The 21,028-nt window shown below is 43.6% G+C and overlaps 1 protein-coding gene and 1 pseudogene across 3 annotated transcripts; one reads left to right on the forward strand and one right to left on the reverse strand.

The window, feature by feature from the left end:
• Positions 1 to 217: 217 nt before the first annotated feature.
• On the reverse strand, positions 218 to 13,068 carry LOC135516397 (UPF0696 protein C11orf68 homolog). 3 transcript variants are annotated; one of them, XM_064940673.1, is made up of 3 exons: positions 12,221 to 12,978; positions 11,901 to 12,009; positions 218 to 1,586 (listed from the first exon to the last, which is right to left on the reverse strand). In XM_064940673.1, the coding sequence occupies exon 3, from the start codon at positions 1,517 to 1,519 to the stop codon at positions 755 to 757; it is 765 nt and encodes a 254-aa protein (XP_064796745.1). In that variant the 5' UTR covers positions 1,520 to 1,586; positions 11,901 to 12,009; positions 12,221 to 12,978; the 3' UTR covers positions 218 to 754. The 3 variants fall into 3 exon arrangements, with proteins under 3 accessions (XP_064796745.1, XP_064796746.1, XP_064796747.1); XM_064940674.1 differs by lacking the exons at positions 11,901 to 12,009; positions 12,221 to 12,978 and adding an exon at positions 12,985 to 13,068; XM_064940675.1 differs by lacking the exons at positions 11,901 to 12,009; positions 12,221 to 12,978 and adding an exon at positions 2,341 to 3,456.
• A 59-nt stretch (positions 13,069 to 13,127) lies between these two features.
• LOC135516398 (dr1-associated corepressor-like) lies at positions 13,128 to 19,080 on the forward strand (annotated as a pseudogene).
• The last annotated feature ends 1,948 nt before the right edge of the window (positions 19,081 to 21,028 follow it).

Raw genomic sequence — 21,028 nt, forward strand, 5'->3', positions numbered from 1 at the left:
AGCATGGTATTCTTTCACTGTAATAGCTACTGTAAATTGGATAGTGCAGTTAATCTTGTTAAGCTAAGCTAAGCTTTCTGCCAATATCAGATATGTCTATGTCTTGGGAAATTCTCATTACTTACAATCTCATGCTAATCGCATTAGCATACATTAGCTCAACCGTTCCATGGGGAACCCACCGATCCTGTAGAGGATAACTGACAATACAACATAATGTTTAAAATACATTTATTTGGCAATTGTTGTAATTGATAACATTGAGTACAAAACATAGAAGCCAAACAATGAAAGTGGTAAGACATTTCTATTACAGATACCTTGACATCTTTGTAAATGTTAAATGTACAGAATCACAACAAAACATGCATGTATTCAGTCACTGCATTACCAGTGACAAGCTCTAGTTTCAGAGTTGTGGATGGCAGCCGCACTACCAAATAAGTAGATTGAAGACTTGATTTAAAACATTTGAAGTAGTAAAACATTTGCTTGTATGTAAACAATATAATCTGAATCTTGAAGCACACTAATGAACTATGGCAAGAAATTATCTGAAATTAATTTCAGCACGATGGACAAGTCTGCTTCGAGATGTATAGGAAGGACTCAGAAATATTAAACCCCATACTTCGGGGAATTAACTGAACCCAAGTCAGAAGTACAGTACTGAACAACATAGTGTTGGACACATGCCATGAGTCAGGCTAAGTGCTTGTTTAGCAATAGCAAACTATCCTCCCACACTCCTTTCCTAGGTGACCTCCAGATTGGTGACTTTGTTGACGATGTGGGAACGTCGGGGCACACACTCCAGGTCGTACTTGCTCTCGTAGATTGTGGGGCAGAGATTCCAGCGGTTGTTGCGATAAATACCCAGGTAAGTGTAAACATCCGGCTTGAAGGACAGCGAGCATTTGACCCCCGTGGCTCGGATGACTGCATCCAGCCTCATCACCTCGTTCTCGTCTGTGAAGTCCTTGTTATAGGAACAGATTACGTGCTTACGGTCAGACTTGGGATCGCGCGGGCTCACCTTGGTCTGGAAGATCTTCCCTTCCAGGGCTGCTCTGGCCACACACTCCCAGGCATGGTCCACCTTGAAGCCTGAGTCCAGGTGCATCAGCCACTTGCCGGTGAGCACCCCGTGATTCAGTGCCAGTTCCTTCACCGTCTGGAAGGTGATGGTTCTCCCGCTGGTCAGCAGCCTCTCCCAGCTCGCCTGGAGTCCAGTGATGTCCCCTGTGGCAGGGCAGTGGTCCGGGCCCAACACAGCAATCCACCCCACAGGTCCCTTACCACCCTCCTCGTCCCCAAAGCGCCCCACCTGGGATGGCCTGTTGGTCTCCAGCCAGCCGTCAAACTCAGCTGCAGGCGTTTTGCGAGAGTCAAATATGATCCAGGGGTCCATGTCTGCAGCCATGGACTCTGCTGCATAGGTCTCTGCAGATATTGGCTCTGGGTTCTCCACCTCTGCCCCCTCCTTTGGGACATCTTCCTCCACCTGAACATCCTCCATGGTGGAATCTCAATAAGGGGTTCCTGGGATGGGTTCTCAGCAATGGTCAAATTGGTGCACAATTCTCCTGTAGATAAGCATGGATGTTAGTTTGAGTATGAAAAGTTATAAAACCTTCATGAGAACACTGCCTTTGCACTCATCCCGAACAAGCATACAACAGAGCATGGAAAGCCCATAATGATCTCGTACAACCAAAGATAACTGTTTTGGCCTAGCTTTGTTAAACAGCTAGCTAGCTAGCTCATTAGCATGGATACATGTTTAGAACTCTGTATTTACATTTTACTTGCATGAACAGAGCAACTTACAGTATAGTAATGAAATATTTCTGTACTAAGGTAGCTGACCAGCTAGCAAAGTTTAAGCCTGCTCAAGTCTCCATGATTTCAATGTCTCTAGCAAAACTTTGAAACACGCTGTATACAAAATAGCATGTAGCCTAGTGAACGGTACCTAAGCAAAAAAAATAAGTCCTCACTGTCAACTGCGTTTATTTTCAACAAACTTATTAACATATGTAAATATTTGTATGAACATCAAAAGATTCAACAACTGCGACAAACTGAAGAAGTTCCACAGACATGTGACTAACAGAAATGGAATAATGTGTCCTTGAACAAAAGGGGGGTGGGGGGGTCAAAATCAAAAGTAAGTCAGTATCTGGTGTGGCCACCAGCTGCATAAAGTACTGCAGTTAATCTCCTCATGGACTGCACCAGATTTGCCAGTTCTTGCGAGTTGTGAGTTGTTACCTCACTCTTCCAAGGCACCTACAAGTTCCTGTACATTTCTGGGGGGGGAATGGCCCTAGCCCTCACCCTCCGATCCAACAGGTCCCAGACGTGCTCGATGGGACTGAGATCCGGGCTCTTCGCTGGTCATGACAGAACACTGGCATTCCTGTCTTGCAGGAAATCATACACAGAACGAGTAGTATGGCAGGTGGCATTGTCATGCTGGAGGATCATGTCAGGATGAGCCTGCAGGAAGGGTACCACATGAGAGAGGAGGATGTCTTCCCTGTAACGCACAGCATTGAGATTGCCTGCAATGACAACAAGCTAGTCTGATGATGCTGTGACACACCGCCCCAGACCATGACAATCCCCCCCACTTCCAAATCGATCCCTCTCCAGAGTACAGGCCTCGGTGTAACGCTCATTCCTTCGACGATAAACGCAAATCTGACCACCACCCCTGGTAAGACAAAACCACAACTCCTCAGTGAAGTGCACTTTTTATTTTACCTTTATTTAACCAGGTAAGTCAGTTAAGAACAAATTCTTATTTTCAATGACGGCCTGGGAACAGTGGGTTAACTGCCTGTTCAGGGGCAGAATGACAGATTTGTACCTTGTCAGCTCGGGGGTTTGAACTCGCAACCTTCCGGTTACTAGCCCAACACTAACCACTAGGCTACCCCTTGCCAGTCCAGCAACGGTGGGTTTGTGCCCATAGGCAACGTTGTTGCCCGTGATGTCTGGTGAGGACCTGCCTGACAACAGGCCTACAAGGACGATCAGCTGTCCGTCCTGTCTCCCTGTAGCACTGTCTTAGGCACCTCACAGTACAGACATTGCAATTTATTGCCCTGGCCACATCTGCAGTCCTCATGCCTCCTTGCAGCATGCCTACGGCACGTTCACGCAGATGAGCATGGACCCTGGGCATCTTTCTATTGGTGTTTTTCAGAGTCAGTAGAAAGGACTCTTTAGTGTCCTAAGTTCTCATTACTGACCTTAACCTCTTACACTTATGGTGGCGCTATTTCATTTTTGGAAGAAAAACGTTCGTTTTAAACAAGATATTTTGTCACAAAAAGATGCTCGACTATGCATATAATTGCTACTGTTCGAAAGAAAACACTGACGTGTCCAGAAATACAAATATCTTCTCTGTGCGTGCCCTTTAACGTGAGCTTCAGGCAAAACCAAGATGACTTGGCATCCAGGAAATGACAAGGATTTTTGAGGCTCTGTCTTTCATGATCTCCTTATATGGCTGTGAACGCAAGAGGAATGAGTCTGCCCTTTCTGTCGTTTCCCCAAGGTGTCTGCAGCATTGTGACGTATTTGTAGGCAGATCGTTGGAAGATTGACCATAAGAGACCACATTTACCACGTGTCCGCCCGGTGTCCTGCGCCGAAATTGGTGCGCAAAAGTCACCTGCCAGTATTTTTCCATGGGGCACAGAGAGAAAAGCAAGCTTCCACGAACTGCATGTCAATGAAGAGATATGTGAAAAAACACCTTGAGGATTGATTCCAAACAACGTTTGCCATGTGTCGGTCGATATTATGTAGTTAATCCGGAAAAAGTTTCACGTTGTAGGTGACTGCATTTTCGGTTCGTTTCGGTAGCCAGGCGCAATGTAGAAAACGGAACGATTTCTCCTACACACAGACGCTTTCAGGAAACACTGCGCATTTGGTATGTGGCTGGGAGTCTCCTCATTGAAAACATCAGAAGCTCTTCAAAGGTAAATGATTTTATTTATTTGGTTATCTGGCTTTTGTGAAAATGTTGCGTGCTACATGCTACACAAAATGCTATGCTAGCTTTGCATACTCTTACACAAATTAGTCAATTTCTATGGTTCAAAAGCATATTTTGAAAATCTGAGATGACAGTGTTGTTAAGAAAAGGCTAAGCTTGAGAGCAAACGCATTATTTTAATTTTATTTGCGATTTTCAGAAATCGTTAACGTTGCGTTATGCTAATGAGCCTGAGGCTTAGTCACAATCCCGGATCCGGGATGGGGAGTTTGAGGTTAATTGCCTATCGTCTGTAAGCCATTAGTGTCTTAGCGGCCATTCCATGGAAAGGTGACACAAGCACACAAAGTTTGCAAAGGCTAAAAAACATTCAGCACTTGAATGAGGACAGACTTTTCCAAATCTTCCATTTGTTTATGGTTCATTGAACAAGCATGGGAGACAGTGTTTAAACCCTTTACAATGAAGATCTGTGAAGTTTTGAATTTTTACTAATTATCTTTGAAAGACAAGGTCATGAAAAGGGGACGTACATTTTTTTGCTGAGTTTATTAGAAAAATAACGAAGGTTACATGTGGATCCCTCTTATGTGTAATAAGTGTAACCATTTATGTGGATAACTCCCATATGGTACCCTTCCGCGCGGCAGGATACATTGCGTAATCATCTCAGATTAGTCCTGTGTAGTGCTGCGGCTGACCCCCATAAGTAACTGCCGCTTTGAAGCACTGTAGATCAGAGAGGACGTGAGTGATCCAATAGCTCAAATAACCTTTGTTATATAGCACTATATTGGATCACTCCAATATGGTATCACAATACAAGATTAAAAAAAATCAGTGAACTAGGTAAGGGTAGGACTGAGCTCAGGGCAGTCAGTTGCTATATCCCTCCATCCCCACTCAGGGAAACGGAGGCAACACCAAGCAAAGCGCAATAATGACTCAATAGTAACTAGAAAAAGCTGCTAGATGATGCCCAACTGGCTAAAGCATACGTCATTGAGGGGAACTCCTTGCAGCAGTGCCAATGATGTTGCAAGTCCTATAGTAGAATGCGCCACTACAGCAGAAGCCGCAGGAAGAGCATTTGCTGACAAATGTAAGGGCCGGTTCACATGTCTGTCAAACAGGACCTTCCGTCAAGAATGAGGGGTTAAGACGGAGGGTGAAACTCCTTGTCTGGACTCATTCTGAAATGCATTCAGTGCTCACTGAAAAAGGCATGAAGTTTACTCACCCTCTTAGTGGAAGTAATCGCCAACAGGAATGCCATCTTCATGGATAGGTGCTTCAAAATCATCGACTCTAGCGGCTCAAGGGTGGCTTAGCAAGCACTGACAGCACCACGTCAACGTTCCAGTTTGACACCGAGCGGGCCATTGCTGGACACTGACGTCGATGGGCCATGGGTCCCACTTGGCCTTTCATGACAGCTGAATACACCAAATGTGGATTCCAGATCAAGCTGTGACTCAAAACCGTTTGCACATATTGCTCTCAAACCAGGTACACAATATGCCCCACCACATTTCATACGACGCATTGGTGGAAGAAACCATGGCGCTCTGCAACGCATTCACCACATTGTCCTGAAGGCCAAGACTGGTCCACTAACGCCTCTGAGGCCAAGCCCGAAGCATGCGGGTCCAGATGCCAGTGGTCCCCCAGCCTGAAGAGAAGGTTGGGTCTTAACTTCTTGAAACTCCCCATCCCGGATCCGGGATCGTGAATAAAGCCTCAGGCTCATTAGCATAACGCAACGTTAACGATTTCTGAAAATCGCAAATAAAATGAAATGCGCCTACTCTCAAGCTTAGCCTTTTCTTAACAACACTGTCATCTCAGATTTTCAAAATATGCTTTTGAACCATAGCAATTGACTAATTTGTGTAAGAGTATGCTAAGCTAGCTTAGCATTTTGAGTAGCATTTAGCACGCAACATTTTCACAAAAACCAGATAACCAAATAAAATCATTTACCTTTGAAGAGCTTCGGATGTTTTCAATGAGGAGACTCAGTTACATAGCAAATGTGCAGTTTTTCCTGAAAGCGTCTTTGTGTAGGAGAAAAATCACATTTGGCTACCGAAACGAACCGAAAATTCAGTCACCTACAACTTTTTCCGAATTAACTCCATAATATTGACCGAAACATGGCAAACATTGTTTGGAACCAATCCTCAAGGTGTTTTTTCACATCTCTTCATTGATATATCGTTCGTGGAAGCCTGCTTTCCCCTCAGAATCGCATGGAAAAATACCAGCAGCTGAAAAAGAATCACCAATTTCGACGGAGGACACCGGGCGGACACCTGGAAAATGTAGTCTCTTATGGTCAATCTTCCAATGATATGCCTACAAATACGTCACAATGCTGCAGACACCTTGGGGAAACGACAGAAAGGGCAGGCTCATTCCTCTCACATTCACAGCCATATAAGGAGACAATGGAAAACGGAGCCTCAAAAATCCTGCTGGTTTCCTGGTTGCCGTTTCATCTTGGTTTTGCCTGTAGCTCCCGTTCTAGGGCACCCACAGACAATATCTTTGCAGTTCTGGAAAATTCAGAGTGTTTTCTTTCCAAAGCTATCAAATTATATGCATAGTCGAGCATCTTTTTGTGACAAAATATCTTGTTTAAAACGGGAACGTTTTTCATCCAAAAATGAAATAGCGCCCCCAGAGTTTCAAAAGTTTAAGAACAAATTCTTATTTTCAATGACGGCCTAGGAACGTTGGGTTAACTGCCTTGTTCAGGGGCAGGCCGATAGATTTTCACCTTGTCAGCTCGGGGGGGATCCAATCTTGCAACCTTACAGTTAACTAGTCCAACGCAATAACGACCTGCCTCTTGTTGCACTCCACAAGGAGACTGCCTGTTACACAAATGCAGTAAGCCAAAGTAAGTTGCTAGCTAGCATTAAACTTCTTATAAAAAACAATCATAATCACTAGTTAACTACACGTGGTTGATGATATTACTAGATATTATCTAGCGTGTCCTGCGTTGCATATAATCTTGCATATAAACAGCACTTTCTTTGCGTATTGCCAGCAGTTCTTCGTTGTTCAAGCATTGCGCTGTTTATGACTTCAAGCCTATCAACTCCCGAGATGAGGCTGGTGTAACCGAAGTGAAATGGCTAGCTAGTAAGCGCGCGCTAATAGCGTTTCAAACATCACTCGCTCTGAGCCTGTGGTTGTTTCCCTTGCTCTGCATAGGTAACGCTGCGTCGAGGGTGGCTGTTGTCGTTGCGTTCCTGGTTCGAGCCCAGGAAGTTATACTGTTACTGGCAACACTGAAGTGCCTATAAGAACACCCAATAGTCAAAGGTTAATGAAATACAAATGGTATAGAGGGAAATAGTCCTATAATAACTACAACCTAAAACTTCTTCCCTGAGAATACTGAAGACTCATGTTAAAAGGAACCACCAGCTTTCATACGTTGTCATGTTCTGAGCAAGGTACTTAAACATTAGCTTTCTTACATAGCACATACTGCACTTTTACTTTCTCTAACACTTTGTTTTTGCATTATTTAAACCAAATTGAACATGTTTCATTATTTATTTGAGACTAAATAGATTTTATTGATGTATTGTATTAAGTTAAAATAAGTGTTCATTCAGTATTGTTGTAATTGTCATTATTACAAATATATATATATATTTTTTTAAATCTACTGATTTAAATCGGTATCGTCTTTTTTGGTCCTCCAAAAATTGGTATCGGCGTTGAAAAATCATTATCGGTCGACCTCTAGTATGGACATGTAGATATGGTTAAAGTGACTATGCATACATGAACAGTAGCGTAAGAGCGTGGTTTGCGTGTGGGACACAATGCAGATAGCCAATGTGCGGGAGCACTGGTTGGTCGGCCCAATTGAGGTAGTATGTACATGAATGTATAGTTAAAGTGACTATGCACATATGATAACCAGAGTAGCAGCAGTGTAAAAAGAGGGGTTGGGAGGGGCACACAATGCAAATAGTCTGGGTAACCATTTGACTACCTGTTCAGGAGTCTTATGACTTGGGGGTAAAAACTGTTAAGCCTTTTTGTCCTAGACTTGGCACTCCGGTAACTGCTTGCCATACGGTAGAGAGAACAGTCTATGACTGGGGTAGCTGGGGTCTATGACAATATTTAGGGCCTTCCTCTGACACCGCCTGGTGTAGAGGTCCTGAATATCAGGCAGCTTAGCCTCAGTGATGTACTAGGCCGTACGCACTACCCTCTGTAGTGCCTTGCATTCAGAGAACGAAAAATTGCCGTACCAGGCAGTGATGCAACCAGTCAGGATGCTCTCAATGTTGCAGCTGAAGAAACCTGTTGAGGATCTCAGGACCCATGCCAAATCTTTTTAGTTTCCTGAGGGGGAAGAGGCTTTGTCGTGCCCTCTTCACGACTGTCTTGGTGTGTTTTGACCATTCTAGTTTGTTGATGTGGACACCAAGGAACTTGAAGCTCTCAACCTGCTCCACTACAGCCTCATCGATGAGAATGGGGGCGTGCTCGGTCCTCCTTTTCCAGTAATCCACAATCATCTCCTTAGTCTTGGTTACGTTGAGGGATAGGTTGTTATTCTGGCACCACCCGGCCAGGTCTCTGATCTCCTCCCTATAGGCTGTCTCGTCGTTGATCAGGCCTACCACTGTTGTGTCATCTGCAAACTTAATGGTGTTGGAGTCGTGCCTGGCCATGCAGTCGTGGGTGAAAGGGGAGTACAGGAGGGGATTGAGCACGCACCCTGGGGCAGCTCCAGTGTTGAGGATCAGTAAGGCAGAAGTGTTTACCTACCCTCACCACCTGGGGGGCGGCCCATCAGGAAGTCCAGGATCCAGTTGCAGAAGTTGTTTTGTCCCAGGATCCTTAGGTTAGTGACGAGCGTTGAGGGTACTATGGTGTTGAACGCTGAGCTGTAGTCAATGAATAGCATTCTCACATACGTGTTTATTTTGTCCCGGTGGGAAAGGGCAGTGGGGAGTGCAATAGAGATTGCATCTGTTTGGGTGGTATGCAAATTAGAGTGGGTCTAGGTTTTGGATAATGGTGTTGGAGTGAGCCATTACCAACCTTTCAAATCACTTCATCGCTACGGACATGAGTGCTACGGGTCTGTAGTCATTTAGACAGGTTGTCTTTGTGTTCTTGGGCACAGGGACTGTTTGAAACATGTTGGTATTAGACTCAATTAGGACATGTTGAAGACCCCTGCCAGTTGGTCAGCACATGCCCGGAGCACACGTCCTGGTAATTCGTCTGGCCCCACAGCCTTGTGTATGTTGACCTGTTTAAAGGTCTTACTCACGTTGGCTACGGACAGCGTGATCACACAGTCGTCCGATCAGATCTCTCCAGAGATGTTTGATCGGGTTCAAGTCCGGGCTTTGGCTGGGCCACTCAAGGACATTCAGAGACCCGAAGCCACCACTGCATTGTCTTGGCTGTGTGCTTAGGGTTGTTGTCCTGTTGGAAGGTGAACCTTCACCCCAGTCTGAGGTCCTGAGCGTTTTGGAGCAGGTTTTCAACAAGTATCTCTGTACTTTGTTAATCCTTCCCTCGATCCTTACTAGTCCCCCAGTCCCTGCCTCTGAAAAAAAAACATCCCCACAACATGATTCTGCCACCACCATGCTTCACCGTAGGGATGGTGCCAAGTTTCCTCCATATGTGATGCTTGGCATTCATGCCGAAGAGTTCAATCTTGGTTTCATCAGACCAGAGAATCTTATTTCTCATGGTGCCTTTTGGTGAAATCCAAGCGGGCTGTCATGTGCCTTTTACTGAAGAGTGGCTTCCATCTGGCCACTCTACCATAAAGGCCTGATTGGTGGTGTGCTGCAGCGATAGTTGTACTTCTGGAAGTTTCTCCCATCTCCACAGAGGAACTCTCGAGCTCTAACAGAGTGATCATCGTATTCTTGGTCACCCCCGATTCGGTTCTCCCCCGATTGCCCAGTTTGGCCGGGCATGCCAGCTCTAGGAAGTGTCTTGGTGGTTCCCAACTTCTTCCATTTAAGAATGATGGAGGCCCCTGTGTTCTTAGGGAACTTCAATGCTGCAGAAATGTTGGTACCCTTCTCCAGATCTGTGCCGACACAATCCTGTCTCAGAGCTCTACGGACAATTCCTTCGACTTCATGGCTTGGTTTTTGCTTTGACATGCACTGTCAACTGTGGGATCTTCATAGACAGGTGTGTTACTTTCCAAATCATGTCCAATCAATTGAATTTACCACAGATGGACTCCAATCAAGTTGTAGAAACATCTCAAGGATGATCAATGGAAACAAGATGCGCCTGAGCTAAATTTCAAGTCTCATAGCAAAGGTTCTGAATACTTATGTAAACAAGGTATCGTTTAAAAATAAAAAAAATTATACATTTGCAAACATTTCTAAAAACCTGTTTCATTTGTCATTATGGGGTTTTGTGTGTAGATTTTTTTAAATAAAACAATTTCCTAAGCATTTTACAAGGCCGTAACGTAACAAAATGTGAAAAAAGTCATGGGGTCTGAATACTTTCTAAAGGCACAGTATATACTGAAACACTCAGTGTAATAGTTCTGAGATGTTTGTTTCCAGTGGAAGCTAAGAGTTCGTGTTAACTGTAAGTACAACAAAACTAATAACCCTAGCTACACACTGCAACATGGCAGTGTAATAGCTAAAAAGTGAGTTAAGGGAAACTAGGATAGTCACTGGAAACTAGCATAGTTACTCTGTAACCTATGTAAGTAGTGCAACAGAAAAACTATAGTAAACCCAGCTACACACTGGAAAAACTGATAGTTGTTTCAATTAAGGGGTATTTACAGTGTACTGTAAATTAGTGCAACAGAACTATAGTAAAAACAGCTACACTCTGAAACCCTTAAGTGTAATAGATTACTGTAAAACAGAAACAAAAACTATCACAACCCAACAATTACATTTAAAAATAAACAAAAAAAACACCAGTGTAATCTCACTATGGCCGGGCTAACAAATTTAGCTCAATACTGGAAAATGAAGCCAGAAGTATTATTACTGTGTCTATAGTAAACACGTTACAATAGTATAGAATGGGACCTACAGTATCATACTTAGTCTCATTATCTGAAGGCGAGCTGAATGGCTGTAGTTTTTCAGTGTGGAAAACTTAAGCCAACTGTGTCAACTGCCTGACCATGAAGGGGCATGGCATTCTACCTCACACGTTTATAGCTTATTTCTTGCTTTATACGTGGGGGTGCTGGTTGGCAGGACTTCAGGAAAGTGTGTTTATAACTGTGCTTAGTCCTACAATGGTCACCTCTCGTTAAGCTAGCTACTTTGCATAGCTCGTTCACCGTGGAACACACAAGAGTCTAGGCAACATGGCTGCGCCCTGTGAAGGATGGAACAGTGCACCTTGCATTACCTAGTTCACGCAGGGGAAAACTGCAAGCCCGCCAGAGCGAAACAAACAGTCTCCCGATCTTGCAGGGTAGACACGGTCCCCGAAGCCTATTACCGGGAGGGTTCCGGGGACAGACAAGTCACAGACAACTAAGACGAACCCTCAGCGCTGCAATACTGGTAGACAAAACAGTGTCGCACAGGTCAGTACACTGTCTCAAGTTTTTTAAAAACAAGGACAAAACCCAAACTAGATGGCACAAGCCATTCCGTATGGGGGGACAGCAGAGCACCCTGATGGAGAGGATAGTTAGCTAGCTGGTCCAAGATATTGAATGGCTGCAGGTATACTTCCACACTAACAGCTCTTACCATGCAAATCCTCTGGAATGAGCCAATAAAAGGAAGAGGGTCAGCCAGTACTACCTGGTACTAATCTGAAATTCTGGCTGCATTCCAATTGCGTAAAAGACAAACCCTTCACTTACCCTTGGGGGAATCCTCTTTTCCACCGGTCCAAACAATTAGCCAAGCAAGGGAAGTTGGCCCCTCAGCCCTCGTTTGTGATAGAGTGTAAGATACTGTTCACTTCAGGGCCTAAAACGTTCCATAATTCAATTTGAAGATTAAGTCACCCAAAACTTAAAACCAACATCAAGTCACCATACAATTGTAAGTAAAAACGAATCTAAAGTTCAAGATTGTGCTATTAATGCACAAACACGTAATGACGTTTGTTTAGCTTTTGGAAATGCTAGCTAGCACATACAACTTTCCTTGACAACACACATTGTAATTTTCGATTTACCTGATATCGTCGGATGGTTTGCCACCTAGCCATGACATGAAATACAATCAAAATTGACTGAGCGCATAAAAAAAAAAATCACACAGCTACTGGTGGTTCCATGATGAATGAAAACATCCGTGGGACTAACTTTAGGCCAAGGTCGACCATTTAAAATGAATTCCCTCTGCACCTTGCCCTGCAAGTGTCAACTCATAATGCCTCATGTTATCGTAAGTGTCCACTTAATTTGAGGGCTGACGGGGGAAAGTGTGTGCTGTGTTTGGAATGCAGCCAGTTGGTGTCTTTTATGTGTTTGGACTGAAGCATCTTACTCGGACTGTATTCTGCCGCGCGAAATAATACCACACTGGAGTGATTCAATATAGTGCTACATAACACACACATGCGTCTAGACAAGATAACTGCGCCTTGTGACACCTAGTTCATTCTCAGGGAGAACTGCATGCCCGCCGAAATTAAACATACCGTATCCGGATGTTGTGGGGTAGGCGCGGTCCCCGAACCCGAGGGCTATGACCAGGGGGGGTTCTGGTGGACAGACAACTAAGACAAACCTTCAGCACCACAATACTGGATATACCAAATAAAGTATCGCTCAGGTTAGTAATAAAAACAAGGACGAAAACCAAACGAGATAGCACAAACTAAACCGAGTGGGGGGACAGCAGCGCACCATGATGGAAATGATAGCTAGCTGCTCCAAGCTATTGCATAGCTGCGGGTATTACTTATGCACTTATACACTAACATATAACTCTTACCAAACGAATCCTCGCTGGAATGAGACGAGAAAATGAAGAGATGGAAGTAGTGCGCCGACAGTTATTTAAGGGTGTCAGCCGCAGCACTACCCGGTACACCAGACTAATCTGAAATTCTTACTCGGGGTGTATCCTGCCGCACGGACGGAGTGATCCAATATAGTGCCACATTACAATTGTATCATGCACTTTTAGCTTTTTGTCATGTATAGCTTGTAATGTTGCATTTTACCTCAACACGGCAGTCATTTGATAATAATCAATCTGTGTTTGTTTATTATGTCAAACCCGCGTGCTGTCTATTTGACCAGACCAGACAGTGTGCAGGCTTAGGCGAGAGTCCTACGGACCGGGAGACCCTGCGGAACATCTCGAGAAGACGACGTTGCTACGTGCTAGGCTAGCTAGGAGCCAACGATAGGTACCCACTTAGGTGCGTGTTGGAGGGACATATAATAACACACAATTGAAGATTGTTTTAAGTTAACTAGCACGGTTACTCAATAATGCCCAGCAAAAAGAAGAAATATAACGCCAGATTCCCTCCGGTAAGTTGATACTTTGTTTGCTAATCAGTTAGCTAACGGTAATGATCTAGCTAAATATGAGCTGGGACTGCCAACGCGTTTGCTAAGTAGCTTGCTAATGTTTGCTAAAACAGTGCACCCATGAATGGGATTTGGCCTTGGTTGCTAGCTAGTTTGCAATACAAGAAGACAAAACTAACTAGTTACTTAGTAGCTAGCTAGCAAGAGCTGTATCGTTCGACATGTTATCTAGCTAATGTGGTAACGAGTTAGCCAGCCACTATTTAGGCGAGGGTGGCCATTAAAAATGCATTGCTGTCTAGCGTGGTCATTGTTATTTGCAAGCTTGCCATCTGTGCTGAGAGACCTGGATTAATTATTGACCAAAATCAGTATTACCATGTTAGGTTGGGATTTGCATCAAAATAAGTGACACATCTTGTATGGAAAATAAGAGGATGTCAGCAAACCAGTCCCCCTATGAATGTCATGATACCCGCTGCCGCTACTCACTCAGTCAATCAATGAACATTTATTAATAAAGCCCATTTTACATCAGCAGTTGTCACAAAGTGCTTATACAGAAACCGAGCCTAAAACCCCAGAGGGCAAGCAATGCAGTTTTAGAATCACGGTGGCTAGGAAACACTCGAGAAAGGCTGGAACCTCGAGAGAAACCAGGCTCTGGTTGGCCAGTCCTCTTCTGGCCACCCCAGAAGGTAGAGATGATAAAAGTAAAAAGTAAATGGCCACTAGTACCAGATTGTTCTTCAAGATGTTCATAGATGACCAACAGGGTCAAATAATAATCCCAGGTCAGCACCTCATGAGTAAATGTCAGTTGGCATTTTCATAGCTCAGCATTCAGAGGTCGAGACAGCAGGTGCAGTAGAGGGAGTGAGGTAGCTAGATGGCTTTGTAGATGACCTCCCTGTCTTGAGATGAGCCAAAACAGACTGGGCTGAAACCAAGTGGTCTCTAGCTAGGTGAACTTGGTAGTAGAATAACAGGTACAGCTTCAAAAGAAATAGGCCTGTAGATGATATAATCGTCACCATAACAAACAACTAGCTCCCAGTTCTAGTGTGGTATTATGAGCTACCTATCAAGATTGTCACCATTTTACTCTCTGCATGACTTCTGCTCATTACCTAAATCCTCAGGTGTTGCAAACAGATGGGCCGGCATTTCACAAACTCTGTCATTGGGACCCCAAGGGATGCATGTTTTGGGTTTTGCCCCAACTCTATACAGCTGATTCAAATGATCAAAGCTTGATGATTATTTGAATTGGCTGTGTAGTGCCAGGGCAAAAAAACAAAATGTGCACAAAGTTTGGGAAACTCTGGGTTTTATTATTATTATAATTTTTTTTCACCTTTATTTAACCAGGTAGGCTAGTTGAGAACAAGTTCTCATTTACAACTGCGACCTGGCCAAGATAAAACATAGCAGTGTGAACAGACAACACAGAGTTACACATGGAGTAAACAATTAACAAGTCAATAACACAGTAGGAAAAAAAGAGATATATACATTGTGTGCAAAAGGCATGAGGAGGTAGGCGAATAATTACAATTTTGCAGATTAACACTGGAGTGATAAATGATCAGATGGTCATGTACAGGTAGAGATACTGGTGTGCAAAATAGCAGAAAAGTAAATAAATATAAACAGTATGGGGATGAGGTAGGTAAATTGGGTGGGCTATTTACCAATAGACTATGTACAGCTGCAGCGATCGGTTAGCTGCTCAGATAGCAGATGTTTGAAGTTGGTGAGGGAGATAAGTCTCCAAATTCAGCGAATTATTTTTATTTTTATTTTTTTTATTTTTTTTTGCAATTCGTTCCAGTCACAGGCAGCAGAGAACTTGAACGAAAGGCGGCCAAATTAGGTGTTGGCTTTAGGGATGATCAGTGAGATACACCTGCTGGAGCGCGTGCTATGGGTGGGTGTTGCCATTGTGACCAGTGAACTGAGATAAGGCGGAGCTTTACCTAGCATGGACTTGTAGATGACCTGGAGCCAGTGGGTCTGGCGACGAGTATGTAGCGAGGGCCAGCCGACTAGAGCATACAGGTCACAGTGGTGGGTGGTATAAGGTGCTTTAGTAACAAAACGGATGGCACTGTGATAAACTGCATCCAGTTTGCTGAGTAGAGTATTGGAAGCTATTTTGTAGATGACAACGCCGAAGTCGAGGATCGGTAGGATAGTCAGTTTTACAAAGGTAAGTTTAGGCCTATGCGTTGCACATTCAGCCATTGCTGTCTGTAGCCTAGTTTCCTTGTCATCTAACCACTGTCAATGTGCTGTTCATGTGTGGTTGATTGATTGATCGATTAGTACAGTCATGCAAATGCTTAATAGCGGTATAATCTTTAAAGCGCTCTTTCACTGACGTTTTCCCATTCCTATTACAGGCCAGGATTAAGAAGATAATGCAGACTGATGAAGAGATAGGCAAAGTGGCTGCCGCAGTTCCTGTCATCATATGTATCCTTATCAGGCCCGAGCGCTTCACCTGGCTGTATTTCATTGCATGTTTCAAGTAACTGCATTTCAAAAATGTGTTTATTTGCCATTGACAATATGGAGATTTAGCTTATAGGGTAATTGTTTGAGATTGTGTTGTGCAGTTGAATGAAATTCATTTGACACACTGTTTTGAGGGTTTGTTGGCCTAGTAACAGTCTAGTGTTCACTCTTGAGTAGTTGTGAAATATCTAACTGTAATTGAGTTATTGAAGACAAGAAAACATGCTGCCTGGTCCTGTCGGTTAGTGGCTACTTTTCCCTTTTCTTAATTCAACCACCAGCACGAGCTCTGGAGCTGTTCCTGGAGTCTCTCCTGACGAAAGCCTGTCAAGTCACCCAGTCCCGGAACGCAAAAACAATGACAACGTCACACTTGTAAGTCATTTATTCAGTTATCAGTGTTGGTCACACAAGTTAGTAGGACTGCAGATCGTAATGGTCAGCATTCTTGCCTATCAGTGCTTTTGGATCTCTGGGAAAGTAATGTTTTAAACAATGTGTGTCTGTGTGCAGAAAACAGTGCATTGAGCTGGAGCAGCAGTTTGACTTCCTGAAGGACCTGGTAGCAGCAGTGCCAGACATGCAGGGCGAGGGAGAGGAGAATCACGCAGAGGGGGGGGAAAAAAGTGCACGCAGGTAACGGACACTGAATGATACCCACTGTTGACTTGGATAGGATACGACTGATTGCCCCCTAAAGTTTTGGTCAATGGAAAATGTGAATTATGAATTCTTAACTTTGTGTTCTTACTTGGTGTCCTGCAGAGGTCGAAAGCCGGGGTCAGGCCGCAAGAACGGAGGAGCCCGCTCCAAGGGAAAAGACAAGAAGCTATCAGACACAGAGTCGGAGCAAGAGGTCGGTGTTGACCTTTCATTTGGCAGTCACGAAACACAACCTTACCTTCGGTAACAGTAACCTTGTATTGGGGGAAATGTTAGTTAGTTTGGCTAGGTGGCCAATTTAAGTTATATCAGGTGTGATGGGGAAGAGTTTTGAGAGGGAAGAGTGTGGCTTATTTAGCTTTTTGTTGACATGAGAACAGGATGACTCTGAGGATAGCGAGACAGATGGGGATGAGGAGGACGGTTCTCAGTCAAGCACAAACCTGCAGCCGCAATCCCGATTCCACAGGTAAACACGCACTGCCTGCCACTCCAGTATCCCTGTAAATTGTAAATATGGTTTTGGGACTGACCCTGTATATAGCTTACTTACTTTCTACTGTTGTTATTATTTCTATTTCACTTGTGTTTTTGTTCTACTCTTTGTGCTACTGATATTGATTACTGTGTTGTTGGGAAAGAGAAAGCAAGAAAGGCATTTCACTGTACTGGTGCACGTGGCAATAAAAACTTGAAATACACACACACACTGAAGTGAAGCAGATATTCGCTTTTCTGGGTGGTGTCCAGTAGAGTAAAAATCTGTTGATACTTGGACAAGTTCAATGATTACTTCTCAATTACAAAACGTTTCAACAATGTTTTCCACATCCAGAACATGACTCTTCTCTCTGTTGTGTGACACAGCCCAGACACCATACCACCTCAGTACCTCCACATGGGCACCGCACAGGGGGCCTGGCCATGTCCCTAGGCTCCTTTGCCCCCCACCCCTCGCTGATGGGCACCGCACCCCCGCCTCCCCCATCCATGCCGCACAAAGACGATGACGACGACGACGATGAAGACTATGACTCTTAGCTCCCCCCGCTCTTTTTACCTTTCATTTTCTCATAAGTTCTTCTCTTGTTTAGCTGCATTGACAAAGAGTTGGGTCTGGGGAAACGCTCACATGCAGCTCATTGTTCAGGAAAAGTCTACAAGTGTCAGTAAGGCTCGTAGACATGACAGCTGCCATCGCTGAAGATGAGAGTAATCGGTTGTATAATATGTTTTAATTATAATTTTTTTTCTTATTTTATTGTGGAGAAAATTTGAACCAGGTTGTTTTTTTAAGACAGGTGGTCGTTCTATTTGGACTACACACACAAAAAAACAGTTGATGCGTCAAAAGCTCTGGCCTAGCCCAAGGACAGGTTTGATTATTAAGTCCCATTGTAGTTTGCACTTTGGTTATTCTCTCTCTGTGTTTTCTGTTTGCGACATTGGTGTTCAAAGAACATATCACTCCATTTCCGCTTTCAATGTCTGCTCAAGTTAGTTTGTGGATCTCAACCGAACCCCTGCGCAGCCTAACAGCCTCATAGAATACTGTACACACAGACACCTACTTGATGATTTCAGAGCAGCAGTAAGTCATATTTTAAAAGTGATCAGCACTTACCTATAGGAAAAGGAGATGAGGTTTATTGTCTGTGAGGATTATCATGAATTTGGCAGAGTGCAGGTCATCCTCTCCAACTAGTTTGATTGTTAGGCTATATAGGCCCTCAACAAATGGGTAAGGAGATGTATTTTACGAAAGGTTATGAATTCTTGTCAATGCATTTTTTTCCCTTTTTAATTAAACTTTTTATGACAATTTATCCTCATGAAGACCTTGACCGTTAGCTTACTTCAACCATATTGAAATGTAATTATGCTAATGTTTACAACTCCAATTGGATGTTCTTGTTTGTTCATTTGAAATTTGGGTGACAAGTCACTACTTTGGAGGTATGACATGAAATGTGTTGTTTTGTACCCCCACCCGCAAAAAAAAAAAAAAACATCTCTTGAAGACAAAAGTGTCTGTGCTGGCTATTCTTATCTGAAAGATACTGTGACGCTCCTGAAGCATAACTTTGTTTTTAAAGTTGTTAAACCCCTACCCCTTCTCACCTATAATTTGTTTTCAAGAAGATATCGTACAGTCCTCCCCCCCACTTGGAATAAAATTAGCCTTTGTATTACGTGTTGTTCTTTATCTCTTTTTAGATTGTTTTAATGTCTGTGTCTGTCTTGATATGAAATGTTTAAAGGTAGGCAGTTAAACTTGATGCTGTATGTAAACTTTAACATTCTTTTTATTTTGTATGGGTGAAATAAAGTTCAGATTTCAATAAAACACTGCTAACTTTTTCAATTGTTTTAATTTTGTTTTACATAACTGCATGAGATGTTTTACCAAACAATTCTGTGACATTACAAGCCATGATGCTATAAGCTATTTGCTATTGAGTCCATTGAAACTGGCAATGAACTGAATTCCATTGGCACATAAGCAAAACGTTGCACACAGCTTCACCGTAGTGTAAAATGTCCTTTGTGTTCAACCCCACCCTGCTACCCACATTCTCTTGGCTTCACATTCCTATATGGAAAATCTATATTTCTCTAAACAGCCTTCATGTCTCCAAAGACTTCCTGGGGGGTGTGCCAGACTCTCAGGCATGGATAAAAGAAATGGCCAAGCCGACCATGCATTAGTTGTCAGTACTCCTATGACGTGTATAAACTTTTAAACAATGGCCGTTTGTCACCATAGCTGATGTGTGTTTTTGCCTGTCAAGGCCATGTCATCAACAGAGTAGGCAAGGTGATTGAAGTGCAGGCCAGCACAGGTCTGATCTGTGGGAGAGGTTTATTTGATTAGATACTGAGAGAGGAAATACTCTTTCTATTGTCACTCTGTGCACTGTTTACTCCCCTTCCCCTCCTCCCTCCTTATCTTCTGAGTTTGCTTTCATATTGTAAATGTAGCATTAGGCCTGTCTTAGCCACCAGGCCACAAAAACAACTGCATCCTTCCTGCACAAGCAATGAGTCAGTTCTGGGTAGCATGGGGTGGGGGATACATTTTTTTAAATTTAACTAGTTAGGATCTAATTATTATTTACAATTATGGCCTACTGGGAAACAGTGGGTTAACTACCTTGTTCAGGGGCAGAATGACAGATTTGTACCTTGTCAGCTCTGGGATTTGATCCAGCAACTTTTCGGTTACTGGCCCAACGCTCTAACCGCTAGGCTACCTGTCGCCTCGATAAATGGGATAGGGGATGCATGGGTGGGGGAGTTGACTTTAGGAAGCAGCGGAGCAACAAGCACCTACCACAGGCAGGGAAGCTATTAAAGACCAACACTGTTTCCACATAGCAGCACACGGCAAAGGTGCCCCCTCCCCCATCTACACTACAGTAATGACAAGGACAATTATCCCTGTTTCATATGACTGTATGATCAACCACAATATTATTTGAGACTATGTAACCCATTATAGGCCTTATGAACTCAATGACGATGTTTATATGCCAACATTTTCACATTGGACCGGACCACTAATTTGCCCCAAGGTAAAGAACAGCCTCAGTTCGTTGGGACATGGACTATACAAGGTGTCAAAAGTGTTCCACAGGGATGCTGGCCCATGTTGACTCCAAAGCTTCCCACAGTTGTGTCAAGTTTGCTGGATGTCTTTTGGATGGTGGACCGTTCTTGATACACGCGGGAAACCGTTGAGCGTGAAAAACCCAGCAGCATTGCAGTTCTTGACACATTCAAACCGGTGCTCCTGGCACCTACCAACATACACTTACATATTTTGTATTGCCCATTCACCCTCTGACTGGCACACATACACAATTCATGTCTCAATTGTCTCAAGGCTTAAAAATCCCTATTTCACCTGGATTCATCTGGTCAGTCTATGTCACGGAAAGAGCAGCTGTCCCTTATGTTTTGTACACTCAGTGTATAACCTCATCCAGTTGTGACACTTGGCCCATAACAATTAGCGGCCCAATGACAATAAGGCTCCCTTGTGCGAAATGTGTATTTATTTGGCACTCAGATATTCAAGTAAACCACAAATGCAGAACACGGATATTAGGAATTAGTCCGCATATTACTGCCTACTCCATCCTCTCTCGACCAGAACGAGTTGTTGCGTTGTTTCTCTAATCTGGGAGCAGGGGTATATTCGCCGATTTTGTTGCAAAACGTTTCGTCTATTGCAACAAAACCGTTTACTCCAAACGGGAAAAGTTTTGCAACGAAAACGAGAGCTTCTATTGGACAAATTCAGGTAGGTC

Source organism: Oncorhynchus masou, chromosome 27, assembly GCF_036934945.1.
Source record: "Oncorhynchus masou masou isolate Uvic2021 chromosome 27, UVic_Omas_1.1, whole genome shotgun sequence".
Classification (NCBI taxonomy): Eukaryota; Metazoa; Chordata; class Actinopteri; order Salmoniformes; family Salmonidae; genus Oncorhynchus; species Oncorhynchus masou.